This window comes from Vidua macroura, chromosome Z, assembly GCF_024509145.1.
Source record: "Vidua macroura isolate BioBank_ID:100142 chromosome Z, ASM2450914v1, whole genome shotgun sequence".
Taxonomy (NCBI): domain Eukaryota; kingdom Metazoa; phylum Chordata; class Aves; order Passeriformes; family Viduidae; genus Vidua; species Vidua macroura.
Window position 1 is genome coordinate 47,663,517 of NC_071611.1, and position 19,736 is coordinate 47,683,252.

The following is a 19,736-nucleotide window of genomic DNA, read 5'->3' on the forward strand; positions in this document are numbered from 1 at the left end:
AAAGCTGTGAAGTGAAACACCCCAAATCTGAACTTACACTACATACAGTCTCACAGCTTTTTATCAGTGTACACTCATCATCCAGCCTGGGAAGAATTTCCCATAGGCTTGTGGATCTCCCAGACCTATAGTAGACTGGACCCAGCACATCCAAAACTCCCACTGTTAATGTGGGTGGGATCCTGCTCAGTCTCAGAAGTCTCCATGGAAGAAGCATTGCTGTACTGAAACCTTCAACTTGGGCAGATGGCACATAGTAGAAAATCTCTCTTACTAGAAATCTGCCTTTAAATGTCTGTTAAAGAGTGAAGTTCTTTAGCCTTTTACATACATTGTGGCAAAGTCACAGAGATTTCTCTAGAACTTGTGCCCAAACACCAGTGATGATTTAGCTCTGACCAGTGAAGCAGAGGAACACTATTCAGCAATGTGGGAAACATACTTGCTGCTCTCCAAATCTTAATAAATGTGCCTGTGGTGTCATATGAAATGCTTCACCATAGCTTGCTTCCTCCACTGTGCAAGTTCTGTATCAGAAAATGAATGTGGAATAAAAATACTTGGAAAACATATGAAAATTAAAAAACCTGGCAGACTTAAAAAAGTACTTCCTTCTATGTGCACTGTCAAGACTTTGAAATTACCAACTAAATCATCAAATTAGAGCCACACACTTTCAGCTGAGCCACCTACTTGGATTTGCATGACACAGGCTCAGCTCTTCCCTTGGTTTCAGAACATAAATGAATATTATCCTGGAAAGCCCTGGTGGTACTAAGAAGCACAGACATGCAAGGATATTAATCTGCAGACCAGGGAGCACTACCACACAGGTACTACTACAGCCCTTAACAAAAAAAAATATAAGAACTGTTTCACTGTAGCAGCATCCACATTAACCTTGCAGCCCAAAGGATCTTAAGCTGTCAGGATCATCCCAGGGTCCTTGGCTGATCCTCACAGAGCTGTTTTGCTGCAGGACACATCTGACAGCTGAGGGTGGTGCAGCAGAGACAGGCAGTGCTGAGGCATTGGGCTGTGTAGTGAAAAGCTATAAGCTGTGCAGCAATGGAGCTACAAAATGGTGATGCTTAGGAGCAAATGTATGCCTGTTTGCAAATGTGGCCCAGCAGCTCCCCAGGAAAAGGCAGGAAAAGCCATCTGGTGACTGAAGCATCTGGCAGTCACTGCCAGTCGTGCTGAAAACTCTTCCCTCTCCTGAAGCACATGTGCCTTCTTTCAGGTATTATCACTGAGATGCCTGGATGCCACCACATAGCTTTTCACATGGCATGTCCTTGTTTGTATTAATGTGACAAAATAAACTCAGAAAAAAGGACAGAGAGCCCCTTATGGGCTAACTTGCAAGAAGCAGGCTAAAATGGTCTCTTATCCCCTTCTCTGCTCTCTGCAGCAGAGAGAACATGGCTTTTTGGGACTCCCATCTGTACATCTCAAGTCCTTCTCCTCCCTTACCTAGTGCAGCAAGGATCAGAAGAGGATCATGGCTCCCCTCTGCCTTTGAGGTAGAATCTTCAGCTGCAAGGAGCTCTCAGGAGAATTGTACCTTGTAGCCAGGTCTACTATGTGGCAGACTAGCTAGTTTCAGTGTTTATCTCTGCAGAATTAAGCACGTCCAGCATAGTATGTGAAGTGTATTTGTGTTGTGCAGTACTTAAAAATTATAATGGAAGCACTAAAGATTATTTATCATAGATGTTTCATAAATTTACATATAAAATATAGTTGTTGCCATCCTGTACTGATAAGTGATACAGAAACAGCATTACAAATTTATTACAGTGTTCTAGACCTGCTGATAGACTGAGTTACAAAATTATGTTCTTTTTAGCCTAAGACAGGAAGATCATGGGGCACTCCCCATCAGTGCTTTAGACCAGACCCGCAAGTAGAGCTTGCATGTTTCTTCACAAAAACTCCAGTCCTTAAAACCATAGAGGTTAACCAGCCAGCAGGGACTGGGAAGCCAGGGAGACACTGGCAGTGCTCAGACTCCTGCTGAAGGTGTCTACTGATGGGAATTTTCTAATTTCTTCTCAAGGATGGGTTGTTCACAGATTTACTACTAAATAGAAAGATTCCCAAAGAAAATACTCCTAAGCTCCAAGGTTTTTCCTCGTAAATGGAATTGTTGTGAGGATGGCTGGTGAACCATTGATTTCATGGTAGCAATATTGGAAGCAAGAAGAAACGTTTGTCATGGCTTTAATGGAACCAATGCCCGTGTATTTAATTTCCTAGTCAAGCCAACAATGAGGCCTTGCTGAATTAATAGCACCATGGGAGAAAGGTACAATCTATATGAAAATAACATAGCCCTGTCACTATTTTCTTGCTTTTAAAAGCATTTTCCAGTAAAAAACCCCAAACCTACTGACTCTGATGTCCTAATGACTTACTGTTTAGTTCCCAGTAAATTTCAAAGACATTTTTCAGTCAAGACACATCTTCCACACTATTTGTAAATCCTTTCTGTACATTCTATACCATCAGGCACACAATACAGCACATAGAGCAGTATTTTAAGCTCATCTGCTGTAGGTCCCTTCAAAGACAATTTCTCCACTAACAAGTGCTGGAAATTGCATAAACATCTTGCAGCTTTTTAAAAACTCAACTCATGTTTAAAAAGCACAAATGCTTCCCAGAACTTGAATTATTTAACTTGGATAAAGGATCTTGCAGTCTCCTCATAGCTGTTGCTGACACTTATGCACACACACATCACTTCCAGTGCCATGATGCTGGTATTTTGACAGTCTCTGTGCTCCCCTCTTTGTGTGCTTGTTTCAACATGCTTCAAGCTGTTACGTTTTTTTTGTGCAAGGAGAGCTGAGCCCTGCCTGTTTCATACACTGACAAGCTGAGGGGAAAAAACAGTTCCCAGGGAGACTGAGCACTGGAAAGAAGGTTGGGGTTGCTTTCATCCTACAGGTCGCATAAGTACGGCTAGGCAAACAGTATCTCTAGGACTTTGCTCCAGCTCCTTATGCTGCCTTCAGCCAGTTTTACAGGAGAGTTAAGCCAGTAATTTCAGATAACTTTGCCTTGCTTCTCACTGCTATAAAGCAAGATGCAGGTTGATAGTGGGCATGTGGAATATATCTTCAGGATATAACTGGTCACATACCCACACCAAATTAATAAATCTGCTGTTTGCACACCTTACTACAAGCTATTGAAGCAGATGCATGATCCTTGGAGAGGTCAGACAGGTTGATCTCCATGCAGGAAGAAAAAAATGGAATTGTTCTTGAATTCCTTCAGTTTCTTTAGAATTGTGAGCAGCTCTGTGACATTGCAGATACTCTGCTTCAAAATCCCCATGGTAAAGGCCACACTACAAGACTGTACCCAGAGAGAGGAATCCTGTAGTGCTGGTGATGGATCGGGCACTCTGGTAATTTACAGGCAAGTAATGGATGGTTTTCCGGGCATTCTATGTCTAAAGGCAGCATATGAACATGACTTTGCAAGCCAACATATTTTCATAATTTCCAAACCTAACTGATTAACAGATAGAGATCTGGTTACAGAAGCCCTTTACATGAGCACATGCCAGATTAACAAATTAAACAGCTTAATCTTTTCCTGTGTCCAGCATCCTTGGTGAGACATGTTCAATTGGTACCCTTGGCCGTCTCCTTGTACACTCACATTCTTCCTTAAGTATCTGTCCTGAAGCCCTTGAAGTCACCTTGAGCTCCTTCTCTTGACAAACAGGACAGCAAGCTGTAAGACCTTTGTTGCAACAACCTGGACATGTCAGGACAAGCTGCCGGCAGTGCTGACTGGAACAAAATTTATACTGGTCCCACAGCACCCCACAGTATCTGCATGCTGGAGGGAGGAGGAAAAGAAAAATTAACACCCATACTGCTCTGGCTGTTCCCTTGCAGAGGGCTTGCCAAGGCACCATGGGGCTGCCAGCTCTCATTTTAATGGCTATTGTCTTGCAGGTTTTTAATTCCTGTTTAGCTTGATCTTCTAGAATCTAGTTCATTTTAGAACATATTTTTTGACATACTTAAGACAGTTTTCCCTCTGGAAAAGAGGAGAGTAGCTCACTAGTGCTTTCTCTAGTTCCGAATAGACAGATACAGAGATTCTTACTGACAAGAGAAGAAGGAGGACATGCAGGTGGCAACTAAGCCAGTATGCAGGAATGTCACCTGCTGAGGAAGGGGATGACATGGAATTTCCTTCTATCTACAAACAATGGCTTGTGCAGCAGACATTTGCAGTCCTGGTAGAGTACTTCCAGACCATTATAGGTTTTAACTCTTTAACTGAAAGCTACAGCCCAGTTTTAGCTGTACCAAGAAGGTGCATATCACAGCACTTCCCCTTCAAACTTCTGTAGGGATGGCTGTGATGTATCCAGAGTATGTTCTGTTTCCATACCAAGTCAGGCCCCTTCAAGATGTATAGAGTAAATGCAGAGGAGAAATGGGAGGTTATGCTTGAAAAGCTAACAAATCAGAGTAAAAAACAGCACTGTTACTTTAAAAAAAGGGCTAGAGCCAAATTCCAGCTACTTTTATTTGGCAACTGATAGCAAAATAGGAGATTACTTAATCTGCAGTAATTGAAGAGCAATCCCAGCCAGAAGATCAGACAATGTTCTTAAAAATTTCAGCTAGAGGCCCCTGAAATTCCATTGTATATAGAATTTCTTAAGCATGAAAATAACAAAGTGCTGCAGAGCATAGTGCCACTACTCTCCCAATACCTGGAAGTTTTTTTTGATATTCTGTGAGACTGCTGGAGCAGAGGACTGCTGGTAGCAGGAGAACTATTTAAGACTTTGGTCACTTGGCCAATCACAGTCTGTTCAGCACTGTGGGCAACCAGGCGGTAACAACAGCTGTAGTGCTGGACATATGTCTCCATAGGTGCAGATGGCTCATAACAGAGCTGTTCTGCAGGGGATACTTCCTTCTACTGCTCCAGTTTTAGTGAACTCTTGTTAGTGATCCCCTTTCCTCTCATTTCTGTTTAAAATGTTAAAGCACATGTACATGTTTACATATAGTGTTGATAATCATCATGAGAAATGACAGCACTACAAGATCAAACCATGTATGAGGAAGAATTACGCAGGCCAGTTTGGCTGTCCCTATCCTGCACACCTCTGGAAATGATTGCAATAGCTTCCCAGTCTTCTGCACTTACATTATCTAGTCCTACCTGAGATGATATCTTCATTGGAACAAATGGCGTAACGATCATCAAATACAAACAGCTTCCCCCTGTAGAATCCATCTGGAAACTCTTCTAGGTACTTGTGAATTCCACCTTTTAGCTGGTAAACCTCTCTGCACACTGCCTGTTTAAAGCATATTAGCAGAAAAGCTGAAGGAGACCACAGCAGTGGTGGTGTGCCAGAGTTCCCAAAGCAAATGCTGTAAATGCCAGGGGTCAGTGAAAAGCAGCAGCCTCTCAGTGACAATCAGATGGCACCATGTGCAGCCACAACTCTAGGCAGTGCCACCAGGGACTACTGGGCAGCTCCACAATGCTGGCTTGTTGGAATGAACCCAACTTTATTTAATGTTACATTCAAAAGAAGCTGGTAACCTCCTCACCTGATGAAGGTTTGCTGCATCACAGATCAAATGCTTTTGCATCTCCATGAACTGCTGCTTGTTATTCAGTATTTGTTTAGTTAACAGTTAGTAGAAGCAGAATTTTGCAGGGTTCACATTGATGCAGTGGAAAAAAGAACCCCAAGGTTTAAATCTCTAGAGAACTTTTGTGTTCTGTTCCCTTGATCCTTGAGAGAAGGATCCAGGAGAAGAGTGGGATGGAAATCTCAGAACACAATTAGAACAATGCACTGTGCTGGATTTAGTTCTGGGAAAAGCATTGACTGGCTAATTTTCACCACTGTGAGATGCTCAAGATGTCAAGATGTGCAGTAATGACCACAGAGCATAACCTAGGCAGTCTGTTGAAACACTGCAGAGTATTTTCAAGCCCTCCTAAAACAGTCCTACAAATATCTCTTCTCAGTAAATGGGTCATGTAATTATTTTCACTGCTGTGAAACTAGTCCACACAGGTCATACTGAGCCACACTCAACTACCAGGTCCTTGACAGACAGTGTGAGACAAGCGCATGTCAGAGGCATTTATTTCCCCACCTGAGCATTCTGCAGTTTGTGCATGCTAAGAATTCACCAGCAGGAAAAAGATAGGTGCCCTTAAAGCAGTCTCAACTCCCAGACACTTGTGCCCTCAAAATGACATCTTACCTTGCTCCTGAGGTAAGCAGAGCCTCTTTCACAACGAATCCCTCCTGTGCAGTACATTAGGACACGCTTGTCTTTAAAAAGCTCCAGGTTTTCATCTACGTAGCTTGGAAAATAGCTGAACTTCCTGATATCTGGAGCCAGACAGCCCTGGAAATGTCCCTGCAATTACAACAAATGGCCACACAACTGGTTACAAGTACTGTTACTGGTACAGTCTCTGCCTCAAACTAGAGGAAGTAACAAACCTTTGGGCTGGAATATTCAGCTCACTGCAGCTGTTTTAGGCAGCTCCTCAGCTGCATTTATGCATCAAAACATATGTTAAAATCTGTAGGAGGATTCTGGACACAGCAAGTCTCCTCATGGAAAGAAGAGAGAGCTAAGCCGAACTGTCAGAAAGAGGACAAACCACAACAGTGCATGAGGAGTGGTAGTTGTGACAGCAGGATGCCCCTTTCTTTTTGACAGATGGGACAAGACAAAAATTGCTAAAAAACATCCCTACAAATTATGCTGCTTCGAACATTCATGCTCATGTTGTATGGACCTCTTTGTTTTCTAACTGCCCCACACTGTATAAGCACTTGCCCGGGCAGGCTCCATCCTGAGTTGCTGGGCAGGTCCTCTACTGCTTGTGTCTAATATTCATTACTAAACTGCACTCTGTACACATTATAGTCAATCTGGAGTATGTAATCCCTTCTAACAATAAGGTTACACCCTTACAATCGTAAATACTTCACCCCAGCACCTGCAAAGCAGGCAAGCAGCACTTACTATTTTACTTTCATAGAAGTTCCTACAGTCCAGCAAGATGGTATCGCTTTGTCCTTGAGTGGCCTGAGACAAATACTGTTCTACTTCTCTATGAAATTCCTGAGGGGATAAATGGATTCCTTTAACAAAACAAAACAAAACAAACAAACAAATAAACAAGGGAGAAAAGAAAAAAAAAGGGAGGGGGAAGAAAGAAAAGCGAGAAAAGTGAGAAGCAGAGCTATGAAACAATGTCATGAATGAGATAGATCAGTGTTCCAGATTCTCCTCAGATTTCCAAACAAAACTTTTTTGTGATTGTTCACAGACATTTCATCCCAACTCAATCAGATTATCCATGTTTGGCTTTCTACTAGCAAATGAAAGAAAATACAGCTCTCTTCCATACGATGGAAGAAGCAGCAGACAGACTTATCTCTATGATCTTTGTTGCATCCCCTTGGCTACTCTTACAGCTGTAGAAGAGGGAGTCACATGTGCCACTTCTCTTTGCTCACGTCATTAAACTTGGAGGTGTAGAAATACAACTTTTTAAATTAACCTCTTCTTGATAACAATAGAAAATTTCCATAAGCATGTATTACTTTCAGTACAACTTCAATTTACATAAAGTCTCTCAATTTTCAGGGCTTAGGACTCTTAATCTACTGAAAAACTAAAAAGCTCCACCAGCAATATCCTTTACTTTATTAAAAACTATCCCTACAAGTAACCTGCCAGAGCAATAGGAATTATCTCCATAAAATGCTACAAAAGAGGAGGAAAAAGGGCAAAAAAGAAAAGAAATAACCAAACATACAGCCCACAAATTACCAAAAAATGGGAACAAAAAATAATCCTCTTCCAAATTCACAAAAAGATGCTGTAGAAGTTTGGCACCAATAAAACCTCTTGGTGGAAAAAAAAGCCCAAAGCTGCTCTGTTAATTGCTATTTGCTGTGCTCCTGCTTACCACCTATGTAAGCATCCTTAAAGCAAATCCACAGCCAGGAACACCTTATCAGGTGTAATCCACACTAAGCAGCTATAGTTAGCACAAAACAAATGCAGTCAGATGGAGTTCATGCAGAACTTGGATCTGCTTAGTGCAAAAGGCAGGAGCATGGCTGTTGGCTCCAAAACAAGTGAAGCCAAATCAGCAGTCCCTACCCCACAACAAGGCTCCATGTCATCTGAACTCTCCCACAAAACCTGAAGTTAATTCTGAAGTTTTCTGAGGCAGCTATACACTTGGCTAGCCAAAATCTAGGCCAGCAAATTCTCTGCACCAGTAGCTTTTGACTACCAGTAAGATATCAATTTCTGTATCTATTTCTCCTGTGTCCTGGCCATTGTGCAAAGGGAATCATTTTTGATGAAGGATTTTACTCTTCACTCACCTCTCACTTGGGTGAGAGGCTTTATTTTTCATTTTCATTTTCATAAACTTACCAGTTTCCTTATAAGACACTATCTTTGGATCAATGCCCATAGGTACAATTTCTTTGAATACCCCAACTCTAAGGTCTGGGAAACACTGAGCTCCTCCTGCGCTGCTCTAGGAAATCAAACAAAAAAACAATTCACCAAAATTCGCCTGATGTCAAAATTAAAATTACCCACTCACTTTAATTCTACAGATCATTAGAATATGAAAATATCTTTGTGGCTGAGGTAAAGAAATGCCTTTCCTGCTGAACTCCACACTCTAAATCCTGAAGTTTAGGCAGTGGACCCCTAATACAACCTGGAAGACAGGTGTTCTTAGGCCCAATGACTGCAGGTGAGACAGACAGCATTTGGTTGGAAGTGCAGGGATACAGACCAAACCTCAGTCAGCAATATGTTACTAGCACTTATAGTGAGCAAGTTGAGGCCCCTACAAAAGCATGCTGATCTTGACAGGAATGTTAAATAATGTCCTCCAGTAGTGGATCAACACGAGGCCCTGCAGTTCTCTGCATCCCTCTGGCACTGGACACAAGCACAGCTCTGCCTTCAGTCGTGACGTGTGTCATAGGAACTGCAGTGTTCATGCGTGTGACAGAGATGTATGGGAGGTCAGCCAGGCACAAGATTTGTTAAAACTGGAGGCTGCCACCTCCCCTTCCCCTCAAACTGAATTGTGGGATTTCCCCTTCAGAAGTCCTGGTAAGCCCTTTCTTTGGTAGGCACCCCCACTGCAGGCTACAGGGAGTGAGAATTTCTGCAGGGCTGAGCCTCAAACATGGCTTAGGCATCATCAAGTATATAAACACTCAAAGAAAAGTGCAATGCTGTGCAGCAGTGTTCCAACTATTATGGAAATCAGGCTGCAGGAACTGTAGTGGCCACTGGATATGTTGATAGCCCCAAGCACGGTTCTCACTCCTCTATCCCATGTCTTCATGGCACAGCAACCTGAAAGCCTCACTCACTTGGGCATACAACATTCAGGAGGAACTGTGAGACAGCAAACACTATATTCCACTAATGCATGAACACTGATGCCCAGAGAGATCATGCAAGGTTGAAGGTTTTGCCAAGGTCAAGGTTAAAATTCCATCCCTGGTTTTTTTTTTTTTTTTTTTTTGTGGTTTTCTTTTTTTTGTATCTACATATGACTGGAACTAACACAACTACTCTTGAAATTCAGCCAAGCATAACAGACACTTATAAAACTAAGACTGAATCATCACTGCACCTCAGCATGGAATGTGAGTTTCGCAAGTTCCTTTGATCTAGTTGCTTATGAAAAAATAATAGCACTCCCTGCAAATAAAACTGTGTGAAGAAGAGCTGCTGCTTAAGCAGCAGCTTTCCTTCTTTGCAGAGAAACCAGAACTTACAGCAGTTGGTAGCCAAAGCCTACCAGAATGCCATACAGTGCACCAGCCACTGTTGCCCTCATCATGTGACGACACCAATCAGTACATACGCTCCAGCCAGGCACTAAGTGGAGTAGGAAGAAACCTCTTGACAGTCCCCGTGTGTTTTCTCTGGAAGATATCCAATCCATGGAACTGACAGTGCACATATATGGACACCAAAACCTGCATGAACCTAAACCAGTAGTACTGCTTCCAGTCAAAGCAGGGTGAAGAGGACAGTGTGCAAACACTTTGCTGGGCTAAGTGTATGTCATGATGCCTGCTCAGTCTGCAGTAAGTGCTTGTTGCAGAATGGTGGGGCTTAGGCACACTCCCTTACTCACCTGTATTTGGGGGCTTTGCAGCTGCACCCATAGCTGACAAAGCTTGTAGCAGTGACTATCATTGCCCGTGGAAACTCCCAATTCTGGTAAAAACGAGCAAAGATTTTCAGTACAGTTAAGATCCACCGACTTAGGTCTAAGTGGTGGGGGAGCAGAACTGCTGCGGTAGAAGTAATACTGTCAAGAAGGAATCTACTTATTTCTTGAAAATTAAAGTACTTGCATTAACAATATCTATGTAATTTTTTTTTCATACCTTGAAATCCTCTTGACACAAAATGTTTTTGAACAGAGGCTGGGAAAGCATAACTTTAATGTAAAGACTGGTAGCTACTTTGCTTCCACCAACTGTCCCATTAATCCCTTCTGAAGCAACTCGTACCTAGAAGGCAAGAGGAGAAGATGAGGCTGAGCCTTAGTTACAGCAAGAGATCACAGTGAAATTGGCAAAAATATGACTGGGTGACAAAGGGCAGGCACAGGCGTATGTTCAGAAAAGAGACTACTGAATAAGGAAGGAAAATATGGTTAGTCTGAAGTTGAACATAAACAGGAAAAAAACCCTCAACAATCCAGTAACCATTTCTCAGCCATTTTAAAATAATCCCACCAGGACAGTCAGATAAATCCATTCAATAAGCAGAGAAACGCTGTATAAACAGAGAAATTGCTGTCTGCAAATCCTGCAGTCAGCATTAGAATTCCCACTGGAAGTTGCCTCAGAAAGAACAATAGGCTTGTGCTGCATGACTCACACAGCTAAAAAAGAAAATGTGAATATGCATAACATCGTATCTAATATTAATTTTTTGGATGAGTCATTTTATCTCCAGCACTGACAAATGAACAAAAGCTCTGACATGGGGGTGGGGGGAAGGGGGAAAGACTGAATATAAGAAGCAAGGAAAAAACCAACTGATTGGGAAGGTAAATGCTGTACCTGTCTTGGCGATGAGACGGGAAAAAAAATAAAAGAAACTCGAGCAAAACACCAACTACCAGGGAAGACAGCTGAGCAGAAAAAGAAGTGAATCTATGACAACACTTCACCCCCAGGCCTGTGTTGATGTACCACTTGCAGAGAGCAAGAAGCTATTTAAGAAGTCAAGTCACAGATAAAAGGAGCCTCCTGCTCCACATTGCCCTCCTTCTCCCCACAGATAGCCTACGAACATCACCTTTATGAGACTAAAATTCACCTTCTCCCACAGCATCCAGAGGCCAGCTACACAAGCAACTCATGTTGTTAGTCTGGCCTGCCAGGAATGAAGATAACAGACTGTGCAGGAAAGAGAACTGCTACATTATAGTGTGGTCTAAGGTGTTGGCTGCTCTCACCTAATTCCCAACAGTATGGCTTACAGCTTGGTGTAGCCACTCTGCATGGAAGCCCACTGTGCACTGAAGAGGGAGGGCACAGGTGACCAGTGCGTGGAGCAGGCCCAGACCCATGTTATCCCTCCAGCTTGGCCCTCAGGTTGCGTTGTGCTGCATGTGCCCTTCAGCCACAGGATACACCCAGCCTGCTAATGCTAACTGAGACACCTGCACGCAGCTCTCTGCTGACACCGGTGATTAAGTCACTTTCCTCTCCTTGCCTATATAGAAAAATGCATCACGAATTTCTCATATGAATATCCTTTCTGGTTGACAGCAGGAGTGATAAAAAGACTCATTTTCCTGTTTCCATGTGTAAAACTGATGCAAATGGGGTAACCCTTGCAAGGACAGGGTCTGCACAGTGTGCTGCCTGTGAAGCTCACTCAATGCCACACAACCCAGGGTTCCCTGCATGAAAAAGGATTTAAGATTAACTGTAAATTCTTTTCTTTGTTGTGATAGCTCTTAAACAGAATTCTAAAAGATACCTTACCAAGTCGGAGTGCCTCTCTTAATGGGATCATAACAGACTAGCACTTTCTGGTGCAAAACACACGTGGTTCTCCACATAACCCATCATTCCGCAGTAAATAAAGATGTGGGGCTTTTTCCTTAAGAATAGAACCATTGCTTCAAACCTTACCTTGCCAGTGAGATGTAGATGCTGACACAAAGCCTTTTGCCAAGCACAGAGTTTCTCTGGATCCCTCACCTCACAGTAACAGTAATAGAGAAGTACATCTCCCACCTGGCTGTCCACAGCATGGCAAAGGTAAGCAAATAGAAAAAGAATGTTAAGAAAGAACAAAATTATACTATTAGCAGTGACCATTCAAAAAGCAGACAATTTTCTTTTGGCAAATGTGCAGAGAAAAAAAAACCTCAAACAAACTTTAGAGGGATTAGGAGTACTGGGTTTTATTTATTTCAAATAGAAGGGATGTTAACCAAAAAAAGCTCCCACACTTCTAATCCTCAGGACTAGTTACAAAGTGAACTTTGTACTCTCACTTCCAGTGGCCTACCATATGCTCTCCCCACACATAGAACACAAGAATTGCTGGCTTTTTTGCGAACAAGCAAGCCATTTGGCTCACTTTACCAAAATGTCACTTGAAAACTCTTGAGCTGTCTAAATTTAAAAAGCCTAAGTTTTTTGTGAGATTGCACATTCCCACATTCTGTGCAGCACAAACTGAACTCTGTCACAGTCAGAAGTGTTTTTGTGAACCTTCTTCATAACTAAATGAGCCCTTCAGGAACCTGAACGAACAGCAGAAAGGAACCCGTGCAGAGCATATGCTGCTGTTCTGCCCTTCTCTGTTGTGGTCCTTCCTTACAGATCCAAGCTGTCAAGCAACACCTCTACAGACCTGCTTTGACAGTACAGGATGATAGTTGAAACCACGATTAAAAACTGCAAGGGATCTAACTGTTTATATAAAGGCTACCCAAAGAATCTGAAAATCTAGAATACTGGGGAAGACTCCTCCTATACCTTAGAAGTGTGGCTTAAGAACTACTTCTCATAAGTACCATTGACAGACAATCATGTAAAGCCAAATACCCCAGTCCCGGAGCTTCAGAGCGGCGAGGAGCTGCTTTACCTCGTCAGATCACCATGGCTGACATGGCTCGTGTCCGGGAGCGCCCAGGAGATCTCCGGACTGCTCCAAGAGTGCCCGCTCAGCCGGGCCGTGCTGCCCGCCGGGGCCGGGCCGCCCGCGGGGCTGCCTGCGGCCTCTGCTGGCCCCGCACCGAGCCCCGCCTGCCGCCCGACGTCTCCGGAGTGGTGCAGAGCCACGTGCCTGTGGATGCCGGGCAGCTCCTCGAACGCCTGCCGGCAGCACCGCCACCGCACGCCCTCTCCGCCACCGGGACACCGCGACGCGGCCGGCACCTCCTTGGCTTTGACGAACAGGGAAAAGGCCTGGAACACACCGTAAGCGTCCGCGTTACCGAGGTTACAGCGCTGCCCGGCCCAGGCCCGGCGCGGCCCCGCGCCCGGCACCGACCCACCTTCCTGCGGGCGGCCGCGCGCTCCTTCCTGCCCGCCACGGCCCCCTCGGCGCTGCCCCGCGGCGAGCCCGGCCCGGGCAGCGTCGCCTCGCCCGGCACCATCTCCGCCGCTCCACCGGGAAGCGCTCGCTCTCCTCCCCGTTCTCTCTTCGTCCCTGCCCCGGAAAGGCTCGGGTTCCTCCGGGAAGTGGGCGGGACAGGCCATACCCGCCCCGGAAATAGCGCGGCCGCGGGCGGGGAAGCAACGCGCTTGCTCGGCCCGCGCGAGGTGTCTCGGCCCAGTGCTTCCCGGAGCTCCGCACCGCTCCTCACAGCTCGGCACCGCTCCTCCCGACTGCTCCTCTCCGCCGCTCCTTGCCATGTCGCGGCGGCGGCACAGCGACGACAGCGATGGTGAGCCCCGCGTCCCCCTCGAGGTGGCCCGACAGGGAGGGTGGATTGGGCGGGATGGAGGAGCGGCAGGGTTTCTGCGGCGTCGGTAACGCTGTGCTCGCTGTGTTGTTGGAGCAGGGCAGCCCCACAAGAGGCGGAGGACGTCCGAGCCGTCGGAAATTGAGGAGAGGCTCGAGTCACTCATCTGCAGGGTGGGAGAGAAGGTAGGTGAGCCGGCGGCTCGGGGAATTAAAGCCTTGTTTCCCTTCGCCCTCTCCCCTTCCCGTGAGCGGTATGGGAGCACTTCGTCTATGTAGCGACCCTCAAAAAAATGCTTATTTTATGAGACGGATGGAAAACTGCCGGTTTTTTGGTAAGCCATGTGCTGTGGCGGGTAAGTGCTTAAATCGTACCGTGGTGCTTCACAATCAGCGATAAACGGCCAGAGAATAGTTACTATTGTATCTAAAGATGGTGCTGATGATTCTAACGTGCGAAGGGTGTGAAAGAATTTACTGGTCTTCCTGCGGCACAAGTTTCCAGTCCCGACAGTGGGGCTGATGGAGGAGGGGGTGGCAGAACAATAGATGATGATACTCTGAGAAACAAGGTGTTTTTCAGCTTTGTGCTGTGTTGTTAATCAATGCTCGGCTGCTCGGGATGCTCCTGAGGTGATGTTACATCTACCAACCCTGGGGAATGCTGAAGTTCCTAGCAGGGGAGCTTGGCGGTCAGGCGCAGCTCATCTTAGGCAAGCGAGAACAGATCTTCGCTGCTGATGGAAGCGGATTGTTGCCCTGAAAAATGAGGCGACATGAGAGGATGCTCTTGTCATTGTCTTACATGTGAGAGCTGGACTAGTTCATTTTGCCTGGTTGATAAAACTTTTTTTTTTTTTTTTTTTTTTTTTCATTTTAGAGTAATTCATCTTTGGAGAGCAACCTGGAGGGTCTAGCTGGTGTTTTGGAAGCTGATCTGCCAAATTACAAAAGCAAGATACTAAGAATACTGTGTACTGTGTACGTATTGAGATGGTCTGGGAATATGGGATGTGCTTTCGTTGTTTATAAGTTTAGTGTTCATGGTAGTTTAAAGGCCATGAATAGCTTTAGTTCCTGATTGCTGTCATAGCATAGAGTTTGCCTTACTACAAACTAAAGAAACAGAGGAACAAGCTCATTATGTCTCTCTGGTGGCTGCCAGCTCTCTTTCCTCTCCCTAGCAAAGTGCAGGAGCAGAGGTGCCATGTCAGGGTCCCTGAGTGGTGCTGAGGGAGGGGTTGTGCAGGGTCTGTTGCAGGAGGTAAGACAAGTCCGAAGGAAGGGTGTGGTGCGGACTATATAGCCGATGCTAATATTTTGCAGATACTTAAAGTCTATTTTGTAGCAATATTTTGAATAAAAGGTAAGTAGTGTGCTTCCTTCCCTGGCAGCAGGAAGACGCTGCTTATAGTATACTTACCTGCTTACAAAAATGGTAGAGGGTAAATTACTTTTTTACAGTAGGACCTGGCCTTCCCTATGCTGTGTAACATTAATAGTAACATTACTATTAATTGCGAACTTAAAACAACTTCTTGCATTCTTGCAATAAATTCTGTCACTAATAGTATTTGTCCAACCTTCTGGTATACTCAGCAATTAGATATAAATGAAAAGCAAAATATTTTAGTACTAGAAGGTGATAGTAGCTGTCTTTTCTGATTTCCTTATGAGACAAGTTTAATTTACAGCAAGCAGATTCTAAGATGCTATGCAGTGGCCAACTGGCACATGATGAATAAATAACTAACACATTATTTCTTTTTCTGTGTCAGTGCACGTCTGCTACCAGAAAAGCTTACTGTTTACACGACATTGGTGGGCTTGCTGAATGCCAGGAACTACAATTTTGGTGGGGAATTTGTAGAAGCCATGATTCGTCAGCTTAAAGAATGTCTGAAAGTAAACATGTATAATGAAGCTGTGCATTTAGTAAGTGGAGTTTTAGTTGTCTATTTGTTTCATGTCCTTTTCTTTCCTCTTTTCACCTTTTTGTTACAGAAGAGCTGGACCTTGCAATGTGTGTTTTAGTGTCTTTTGCCATCAATATGCAGTGTACTGTAAATATTCCAAGAGGAAATGTGTGTTATGTGAGAAGTATTTACTTTTTCAGGGCCGAGGAGTTGTATTACATTTGCAAAATTTACTTCCAACGGTATCTTTCACAGTGAAAAATTAAATTTGTGTTAAACAGAGGTGCTTTTCACTGCTTGTTCTTCAGTCAAATGTAAAAGATAAGAAAAAAAGTCAATGCACTTCCCTTGTATTCAGAGGTACATGACATTCTTGTTGCTCCTGTGGAAAAAAATTAAAAGAAAATGAACACTGTAGTTCTTAAAAGCTATTTTTGATGGCTGGTTTCATTCTTCTGATAAGGGGTAAATATCAAACAGTTTTAAGTGCTGCCTGTTTTTGAAATAATTTGCTCCATCCATACTGCTTATAGATTTTGTCTGCTGTAAGCTATTAGAACTTCAGCAGTGTCTGATTTAGAAGCCCACTGCCAAGTTCCTCACCTTCTGAATCCCACTGGTGAAAATTAAGATTCTAGTCAAGAGACTGATGTTCAGTCAACTGTAGGACACTTTTGCTAATGAGATCTATTGCTAGAACTTGCTGTTATTTTTGTTAGCTGATACTGTATAGAATAGAGAGAAGTACAACGGTTTTCTTCTGTAGTATCAGTTTGCATGTTTCCCACCATTCCTTAATTAGGAAGGTTATCCTTACGATGTTATTGCAGTGGGAGGGATTAAGGACATTTTAGTGAAAAATAGGTTAGGCAGCACATATGATGATTGTCATTGCAAGGTGAGTCTGTACAGTGTGCAGTATTTCAGCCTTTGTGGTACTGAATGAGTATTATGCTTTTATTGGTGGTTTGTTTTAATAATTTCAGTAATTTTATTTGTTCTTGTTCAGCCAGTTTAAAAAGTATTCATTTAGAATGATTTTTTTTCTCTTCTTTAGGTACGTTTTCTGTCCGATCTCGTGAATTGCCATGTAATAGCTGCACCTTCAATGGTAGCTATGTTTGAGAACTTTGTGAGTGTGACACAGGAGGAGGACGTACCCCAAGTAAGCAAAAGATCTGTAGACTCCCTGGACCTGTTTCACAATTCGTCTGTACTGTTTGTTCTGTCCTTGAGCTTAGAAGAGGGAGGGTTTAGGGACAGCAACCTAAATGGATTGACACATACAGTTTCCTGAGCATTAGTAAAAGGAGCCTGTGGCAATTGGGAAATATGTGTACAGTAAGAAAGTATGGTCCTTTATAGTGAAGTGGCCGAATTGAATTTATTTTACCTTACTCTAGCAATTGCAGAGTGTGCCTAGCTTTTCTGCTGTACCGACAATATCTAGGACAATATCGCTTTGAAAGTGATGCCATTTATCCCATTTTTTAAATCTGCCTAACACAGTTCAAGTAAAAAATTATACTTTTCAAGCATTAATATTTTTTCTCGTGCCTTGCCTATCCAGTCTGCAACTGCTGGTCTTTACATTCCCCCAAAGCAACTTGCTGATGTTTTAAATTAAAATGTGTGTGTATAAAATCTGCTGAAGCTTACTGGTATACTCAGGTTTTGCTTTATTACCTTCCTATAGGTGCGATGTGACTGGTATATGTTTGCATTTCTGTCATCTTTGCCTTGGGTCGGAAAGGAGTTATATGAGAAGAAGGATGCTGAAATGGATCGTCTCTTGTCTCAGGCAGAAAGTTATCTGAAGTAAGTTGTAACTGGTTAGAAACACTCTTAGGTATCTATTTAAGCGTGAAGTAATAGTGTTGATTATTGCTCACTTTAAAGTATTCTAAAGTTTAGGTGGGAACCGTTTTGTGGGAGGAACGAAGCCTTAAATATGCAGTAGGTGGAGAGCTTTTCTAATTTGAAAAGTTTTACGGTCTTGTCTAGTTCTAGAGTGTGTTTAAGCTCTTGTTCTGCTCATGCTGAAGCAGCTGGAGTTGTGAGTGTGCTGTTAATATAGATAGATTGTTGCATTAGTGCTGTGCAGTGTCCTTGCTTTCTGTCTAGATGCTTCAAGTCAGTGTTGTCAAGATACAATAATGGAGACATTTTAAGTATCACAAGCCTGATTTTTATCCACTGTAGTCTTCATCAGCTGAAGAGAACGAATAGTAGCACACTCACAATAAAAACAAAACTGCTGCCCTATATTAGTCTGGTAAAGGTCAGATTTTCTCTCCTGTTTAAACAGACGCCGCCAGAAGATTCATGTACCCATGCTGCAAGTGTGGACTGCTGACAAACCACATCCACAAGAAGAGGTGATTAGACTTTACACTTCATTCCTTCAGAAAGATGGAAAAATAATTTTTTTACTAAGGTGTTCTTTTATGATGAAATTAAAAGGCATTTCTAAGAGTATGAATGCTTTGATTTGTCTGCTGTTTGCCATTGATCCCAACAAGTTCTGTGTGGGGATCTCATTTCCAAGTATTGGGCCAAAATAAGAGGTTGAGTTGAGTAAGAAGGAGGGAATTCTGTTGTTTGCTGCAAGTCCCTGAGGAAAAGTTATGAAGTAAATTGTAGTGTTTGATTTTGACCTTCAGGTTACAGGGCTTCATGTTAAAAAGACTTTTTGTGTGAAACTGAGCATGCTGGGATATTGTGACTCTTAATACCACCAAAGAGTAGTGACTGTTCATTGCTGTAGTTTCTCTGGAGCTCCTGAGGTGCCTGTTGGTGCCTGGTAATTTAAAAAATTGCCAGGAGTTAAATTTTACTAACACAAAACTGTATGGACTTAGGAATAGTTCTGGCACTTAGAGTTCTTAAATTATTTGTTGGTTTACTGAATCAGCAGTTTAAGAAACCTTGTTTTTTTTCTGGGTGTAGTATGTAGTTTATACATTTCCGATAGTTCAGGGAAACTGCGCTTTTTGTTCAGAGATTCAGCAGATCTAATGTTTCTCACCTTTCCCTTCAGTATTTAGACTGCCTTTGGTGTCAGATTCAGAAATTGAAAAAAGACCGTTGGCAGGAGCGGCATATCCTGAGGCCCTACTTGGCTTTTGACAGTGTTCTCTGTGAGGCACTGCAACACAATCTGCCTCCCTTCACACCCCCACCTCACACTGAAGATTCTGTATACCCGATGCCAAGGGTTATTTTTAGGATGTTTGACTACACGGATGACCCTGAGGTAGGTGATTGCTGTGGGGAATGGTGAGTGGATTTCACAGTTAGGTTCCTGGGGCAGTATTGGTGAAAATGTGATGTCTCTCCCAGGACAGTGAGTGGTTGAAATGCCAGCAGCGAAACAGAGTCTGCTGCCTTTTACCTTTGCTTACGGGCCTCTGGTTTTTGCAGTGAAGAAGACCGCGAGTGTGTATTCTTTCCACTCTATGGCTTTATTCTACTCTAGCTTAGCTGGTTTGTTTTTTTTTTCCCCAGTGATTCCACAAAGCAAAGGAAGAAGCAGATCCTCTGTGAACTTAGAATCATGTTCTCTAATTTGGTTCTTCTTTAATGAATCCCACTTTTCATTTTGTTTTAAACATGGGTGACTCTGAGGTTTGTGTGTAAATGTGTCATACCAGCTTTTCAGTCCTGAAGGATATAGGGCAGTTGAGACCTCATGGTGTTTATGTGGATGTTGGAGTACTTTTTTCTACCTGTAAATGTATCTAAGAAAGCTTGTTGCCTGTGGTACCACTGCATTAGCAGTGAT

At 43.4% G+C, this 19,736-nt stretch overlaps 2 protein-coding genes across 2 annotated transcripts in view; one reads left to right on the plus strand and one right to left on the minus strand.

Moving 5' to 3' along the window:
* Positions 1-2,210: 2,210 nt before the first annotated feature.
* TSTD2 (thiosulfate sulfurtransferase like domain containing 2) lies at positions 2,211-13,733 on the minus strand. The gene is made up of 9 exons (XM_054003050.1): positions 13,627-13,733; positions 13,215-13,537; positions 12,251-12,359; positions 10,484-10,609; positions 8,487-8,592; positions 7,056-7,174; positions 6,279-6,437; positions 5,212-5,350; positions 2,211-3,861 (listed from the first exon to the last, which is right to left on the minus strand). The coding sequence occupies exons 1-9, from the start codon at positions 13,726-13,728 to the stop codon at positions 3,602-3,604; spliced, it is 1,443 nt and encodes a 480-aa protein (XP_053859025.1). The 5' UTR covers positions 13,729-13,733; the 3' UTR covers positions 2,211-3,601.
* Positions 13,734-13,749: 16 nt separating this feature from the next.
* Positions 13,750-19,736, plus strand: part of NCBP1 (nuclear cap binding protein subunit 1) — a 30,035-nt gene continuing 24,048 nt past the window's right edge. The window contains exons 1-8 of the mRNA XM_054003049.1: positions 13,750-14,019; positions 14,137-14,222; positions 14,917-15,017; positions 15,815-15,971; positions 17,010-17,117; positions 17,649-17,770; positions 18,261-18,330; positions 18,993-19,208. Of these exons, the coding sequence (XP_053859024.1) occupies positions 13,986-14,019; positions 14,137-14,222; positions 14,917-15,017; positions 15,815-15,971; positions 17,010-17,117; positions 17,649-17,770; positions 18,261-18,330; positions 18,993-19,208 (894 nt within the window). The 5' untranslated portion in view covers positions 13,750-13,985. The remainder of the gene's footprint in view (positions 14,020-14,136; positions 14,223-14,916; positions 15,018-15,814; positions 15,972-17,009; positions 17,118-17,648; positions 17,771-18,260; positions 18,331-18,992; positions 19,209-19,736) is intronic.

Excerpts from the sequence above, each read along its gene's own strand:
- TSTD2 (XM_054003050.1), bottom strand. The coding sequence starts at position 13,728 with ATGGTGCCGGGCGAGGCGACGCTGCCCGGGCCGGGCTCGCCGCGGGGC. Across the intron at positions 13,538-13,626 it reads GCGCGGCCGCCCGCAGGAAG|GCCTTTTCCCTGTTCGTCAA; the intron begins GTGGGTCGGTGC and ends GGTGTGTTCCAG. Across the intron at positions 7,175-8,486 it reads AGTGTCTTATAAGGAAACTG|GAATCCATTTATCCCCTCAG; the intron begins GTAAGTTTATGA and ends GTTTTGTTAAAG.